We start from the raw sequence: 6,361 nt of genomic DNA on the forward strand, positions 1-6,361 counted from the left end.
CCCCTTTAATAAATGTAATTACTTATTGAACATTGGTGTATTTAATAGATATTGCTATTGTTGTTGTTTTGGCTTTATATCATACTTTATATCAAAAGCCACATCTCGTCACTTATTTCTTTATTATGAGAAGGATATTTCTGGTTCTGGATGTCAGTGTTGTTGTTGTAAACTACACTGAAAAAAAATCGGTGAAACAACTTTTACGTAGAAATTTTACAATTCATTTCAAAGAAACAGTAAGCAACACACTAAATTAAATGCGAAATTTTGAAGTAGAAAGGCTGAAATAGTATTTTCTTGTAAAACATATTTTCTTCCAAAACATTCTCCAGTATATTTTATTTACAACTTTGAAAAATATTTTTTTAAAGTGTAAAACTATCATTAAAATTGTATTTGATAATTGTAATAAAGCTGAAATAAAATTAGAAAAAAATTATTAGATAAAAATCTTTAACTTAAAAATGGTTTTGTCAAAGAAATAAAGTAAAATAAGTTGAAGTACTAAAATGACTAAAAATAAAACTACATAAAAATAAATTAAAGCTTAGTATAAATATAAAAAAATAATGTTTTAATGTTTAGTTTTTGTTTTTACATTTGTATTTAACTTTAATATATTTTTATTTGCATAACAAAATTACTAAAATTAAAACTGAAATATAAAATGAATTAAACCTATATTTCTATTTAGCTTTCATGTATTTTATATTTCAGCTTTAATTTTATTAATTTACTAATGTTTTTTTTCGTATTATACATTTTTATTTATATAACAAAATTACTAGAACTTAAACTGAAATTATATAAAATAAATTAAAAAGTAAAGCTAAATAGAAATATAAAAAGCCTAATGTTTTGTCATTTAATTAGTTAATTTTTAAAATATTTTTATCTAGCTTTAAAATGGTTTTATTTACTTAACAGAATTACGAAAAGTGAAATAAAAATAAATTAAAGCTAAATAGAAATGTTTTTAAAAAATCATAAAAAGAGCATAACAAAATCACTAAAACCTAAGCTAAAATTTAAATGCAAACTGAAAATATGAAAATAAATGCTAATTAAAATATTAATAAGTACTCTAATAGTATATAAATAATACTAAAATAACACTACTGGACGTTACCTGCCATAATTCTTATCCAAACATTTCTGTAGGTTGGAGAACAGGCCAAAGCTCAGGACGGACTGAAGAAGCGCATGGATAAACTCAAAGCCACCCTGGAGAAAACCCATCAGGCTTTAGAGGAGGAGAAGCGCAGAACAGTCGACCTGCTCTACTCCATTTTTCCCGGCGATGTGGCTCAGAGACTGTGGCAGGGCCTTCCCGTTCAAGCCAAGAAGTTTGATGACGTCACCATGCTGTTCTCTGACATCGTGGGCTTCACGGCCGTGTGCGCGCAGTGCACACCAATGCAGGTCATCAGCATGCTGAACGAGCTCTACACGCGCTTTGACTACCAGTGCGGAATACTGGACGTCTATAAGGTACGTCTGTCTCTTTTATCACACTCCATCCATAACTTTAATCAAGACCATCTTAGCAACCACCCTGAAGCACTAGTAACCTCCTAGCAACCACCCAGGACACCCTAGCAACCACATAGCAGCCAACTTCCTAGAAACCACCTTGAACATCTAAGCCATAACATATAAATCACCTAGTAGCCACTTACCAACTGCATAGAAACCACCTAGTAACACTCTATCAACTGCATAGCCACCCTGAACATGCTAGCAATCACATAGAACCCAACTTTCTAGAAACCCCCCTGAACGCTTTAGAAACCACATAGTGTAACACCTTAGCAACTGCATAGCAGCACCTTAGCAACTACACAGAAACCACATAGCAACCTCCTAGAACACCACAGCATATAAACCACCTAGTAACACCTTAGCAACTGCACAGAAACCACCTAGAAATCTCCTAGAACACCCTATCATAGAAACCACCTAGTAACACCTTAGCAACTGCATAGCAACATCCTAAAAACTAAATAGTAACCTCCTAGAAAACACCCTAGCAAACAAATAGAAACCACCTAGTAACACCTTAGCAACTACATAGCAACACCTTAGCAACTGAATAGTAACCTCCTAGAAAACACCCTGAACACCCACGCAAACACATAGAAACCACCTAGTAATACCTTAGCAACTGCATAGCAACCTCCTAGAAACAACCCTATAACCCAACTTAATAAACCAACTTCCCAAAAACCACTCCAAACACCTTAGCAACTACATAGAAACCACCTAGCAACACTTTAGCAACTGAAACACTGAAAGCACCTTAGCAGCTGCATAGAACCCACCCAGTAACACCGTAGCAACCGCATAACAACACCATATTTTAGATTAAGTCTATTTTAGGTATTAGTATTTTTGCTTTGGTGAAATATGACCGTGACATGTTCTTGACTTGTTTCAATTTACAACACTATATTAAAGTACAGATCTGAGAGGCCATCAGCATTTAAAAGCTTTTAACTTTACAAGCTGATCTTTAAACACACACACACACACAGTGTGGACCGTTTTGTGTTCAATGAAAAGGCACTTAGTGAGTGTATGTCAATAAATTGTCATTATAAATGGCGGCCCTCCATTACAGCAAATACAAGTGTGTGTTGTGTGTCTGTGTGTGTGTGTGTGTGTGTGTGTGTGTGTGCGATCTGCTGATGGCAGCTCTTATACACACATACAGACATTCTCAAGGTTTGTGTTTTCTGTAGCCTGTATGTAAATGGGGTTTGCTGATTCCTGTGCTGGCATCAATGCGTCTCCAGAGAGAGACAGATTCATATTCATGTCTCTGCAACAGTTTTTGCATTTATGACTTTTTGTAGTATTATGTGGTGAATCTTTACCAATAATCATTATGCAATAACAATTAGCTGTGAATGTTTTAGTGCACAAGCTAAATATGCCGTAAGCATCTGAATATTAGCTGAAATGACATGAAATATATATATATTTGGGTATTCTGTAAACAACATGGTAAATTAAATAAAAATAGCATTGTGTGTTCATAGAGCGATTATATGTGTTAAAAATATTTTTTCCAGTCGTTTACATAATTATTTCAATTTTATTGGTTTGTAATTCCTGGATCTTGGCTGAAGTTGATGGAATTTGCATTAATTATTTTGATAGCAAAATCCTGGCCATACATGAAATCAATACTATATGATGCTTAAAACAAATATGCATTTAATATATTAATATGCAGTCATTGTCGTGGTGTATTGAAATGGTACATTCCTTTCTTATTAACTTTCAGGTTCCCCCTATTATTATAGTGCATCCCGAGGCTCCGCCACTGCCTATGACCGCCACTAGTTACCACAGAAACCAAATCAGGCGGCACGCCCATGGACTCAGACTTCATATTCTGCCAGTGTGAGCAGTGCAGCTGATTGAACAGAGTGGTTTCATGCAGTCACATGATGAAGAATAGACCAATCAGGAACAAAAACATCTCGACGACAATTCAGCCAGTCGCACGAGCCTCAAACCGACAAACGAACAATAAATGTATAACTCAAAGACTGAGGGTAAATATGATTTTTAAAACAAAATTAACATCTGCTTTTTTAATACTTTTATATTTTGTCCGTTCATTAATATTATTCATAGGTATTCATACTTAAAGAGGTTCTAGCATATATATGTATTTGTTTGTTTGGATAGACACTGAAATGAATGATATCAACGGTTGGACATTTTCTAAAATGAAAATTGCTAATACAGTGGGTACGGAAAGTATTCAGACCCCCTTAAATTTTTCACTCTTTGTTATATTGTAGCCATTTGCTAAAATCATTTAAGTTAATTTTTTTTCCTCATTAATGTACACACAGCACCCCATATTGACAGAAAAACACAGAATTGTTGACATTTTTGCAGATTTATTAAAAAAGAAAAACTGAAATATCACATGGTCCTAAGTATTCAGACCCTTTGCTGTGATGCTCATATATTTAACTCAGGTGCTGTCTATTTCTTCTGATCATCCTTGAGATGGTTCTACACCTTCATTTGAGTCTAGCTGTGTTTGATTATACTGATTGGACTTGATTTGGAAAGCCACACACCTGTCTATATAAGACCTTACTGCTCACAGTGCATGTCAGAGCAAATGAGAATCATGAGGTCAAAGGAACTGCCTGAAGAGCTCAGAGACAGAATTGTGGCAAGGCACAGATCTGGCCAAGGTTACAAAAAAAATTTCTGCTGCACTTAAGGTTCCCAAGAGCACAGTGGCCTCCATTCCTTAAATGGAAGACGTTTGGGATGACCAGAACCCTTCCTAGAGCTGGCCGTCTGGCCAAACTGAGCTATCGGGGGAGAAGAGCCTTGGTGAGAGAGGTAAAGAAGAACCCAAAGATCACTGTGGCTGAGCTCCAGAGATGCAGTCGGGAGATGGGAGAAAGTTGTAGAAAGTCAACCATCACTGCAGCCCTCCACCAGTCGGGGCTTTATGGCAGAGTGGCCCGACGGAAGCCTCTCCTCAGTGCAAGACACGTGAAAGCCCGCATGGAGTTTGCTAAAACACACCTGAAGGACTCCAAGATGGTGAGAAATAAGATTCTCTGGTCGGATGAGGCCAAGATAGAACTTTTTGGCCTTAATTCTAAGCGGTATGTGTGGAGAAAACCAGGCACTGCTCATCACCTGTCCAATACAGTCCCAACTTTATGCTGTTGGGGTGTTTTTCAGCTGCAGGGACAGGACGACTGTGTAACGAATCAGCTCATGTGAAATATGAATAACTAACCATAACTAACGAAGGAGTGGCTTCACAACAATTCTGTGACTGTTCTTGAATGGCCCAGCCAGAGCCCTGACTTAAACCCAACTGAGCATCTCTGGAGAGACCTACAAATGGCTGTCCACCAACGTTTACCATTCAACCTGACAGAACTGGAGAGGATCTGCAAGTAGGAATGGCAGAGGATCCCCAAATCCAGGTGTGAAAAACTTGTTGCATCTTTCCCAAAAAGACTCATGGCTGTATTAGATCAAAAGGGTGCTTCTACTAAATACTGAGCAAAGGGTCTGAATACTTAGGACCATCTGATATTTCAGTTTTTCTTTTTTAATAAATCTGCAAAAATGTCAACAATTCTGTGTTTTTCTGTCAATATGGGGTGCTGTGTGTACATTAATGAGGAAAAAAAATTAACTTAAATAATTTTAGCAAATGGCTGCAATATAACAAAGAGTGAAAAATTTAAGGGGGTCTGAATACTTTCCGTACCCACTGTATATACAAATATAACCTGTTTTGCCAGATGGATTTAAACCGCGTTTTTCTGTTAGCTTTTGTTCGTCGTGCTCTGCCCGGTTTAATGTTTCTCGCAGCGAGACACACGTGTGTGGGGTTGTGTTAAGGATCTTGTGTTAACAGCTCCATCGGCAGCACTGGACTCACCGTAGCGACGGAGTGAGAGCGTGGAATCTGGTCGCCATGGAGACGGCGGAACACTCCAAGTGCTTGCAGCTAATTGATTGTTAGATTGTTGCTGTTTTCTCCCATTTAGAGGGAGTCAACGAGCCAATCGCTGCGTCTGAGAGGCTCGTGTGTGTGTTTAGAAGCGTCTCTAAGCATGTTGTGTCACGTCTATATAGTAACAAATGCAGCAATGATTGTGCTTGTTTATTTAAACTGAATGATTTTGGAATATGATTCTGCAAATGATCTGTAAATTAAAAGTGTGTGTGTGTGTGTGAACTAAAACCACAAATTTTTTTTAATTGAAACAAAATAAACATTAATTGAATTAAAATATAAAAACTTGTTTTATTTCAGTTACACTGAAAAAAATAGGTGTAGGGTTTACTTTTAAAGAATTTCCACTCAGACATTGCTAGTAAACTTCACAAATAATAGAACTAATTTTTATATTAACTTTAAATACTAACATAACTAAAACTAAATAAATAAAAACGAATTAATAAAAATGAGTAAAAAGGGATATAGACATATTTAAAAAAAAATTGAAAACTAATAAATATAACAATTAACATTTTTTTCAATTAAAATGAAAATATGAAAATAAAATCTACTTCAAAATAACTCAAACTAAATCAATTAAAATTAAGTAATAAAAATGATGCATACAAATTACAAAGACATAAAAATTAAAGCTAATAAAAATGATTCAAATTAAACATAAAAAACATTCAAATTAAAGTGAAAACAGGAAATATAAAAACTAAATTCAATTAAACATAAAATAACTAAACTAAATAATATAAACAAATAAAACTATATAGACATATTAAACCACTGCCCACTGCTCTGGTGTGTGTTCACGGTGTGTGTGTGTGTGTTCACTGCTGTGTG

At 35.4% G+C, this 6,361-nt stretch overlaps 1 protein-coding gene across 1 annotated transcript in view; it reads left to right on the forward strand.

Moving 5' to 3' along the window:
• LOC107566890 (guanylate cyclase soluble subunit alpha-2-like) overlaps nucleotides 1-6,361 on the forward strand; it is a 34,262-nt gene that overhangs the window by 22,094 nt on the left and 5,807 nt on the right. Inside the window, exons 6-7 of the mRNA XM_016252452.1 lie at nucleotides 1,165-1,580; nucleotides 5,423-5,447. Of these exons, the coding sequence (XP_016107938.1) occupies nucleotides 1,165-1,580; nucleotides 5,423-5,447 (441 nt within the window). The remainder of the gene's footprint in view (nucleotides 1-1,164; nucleotides 1,581-5,422; nucleotides 5,448-6,361) is intronic.

Source organism: Sinocyclocheilus grahami, unplaced genomic scaffold, assembly GCF_001515645.1.
Source record: "Sinocyclocheilus grahami isolate Dianchi unplaced genomic scaffold, SAMN03320097.WGS_v1.1 scaffold1110.1, whole genome shotgun sequence".
Taxonomy (NCBI): Eukaryota; Metazoa; Chordata; class Actinopteri; order Cypriniformes; family Cyprinidae; genus Sinocyclocheilus; species Sinocyclocheilus grahami.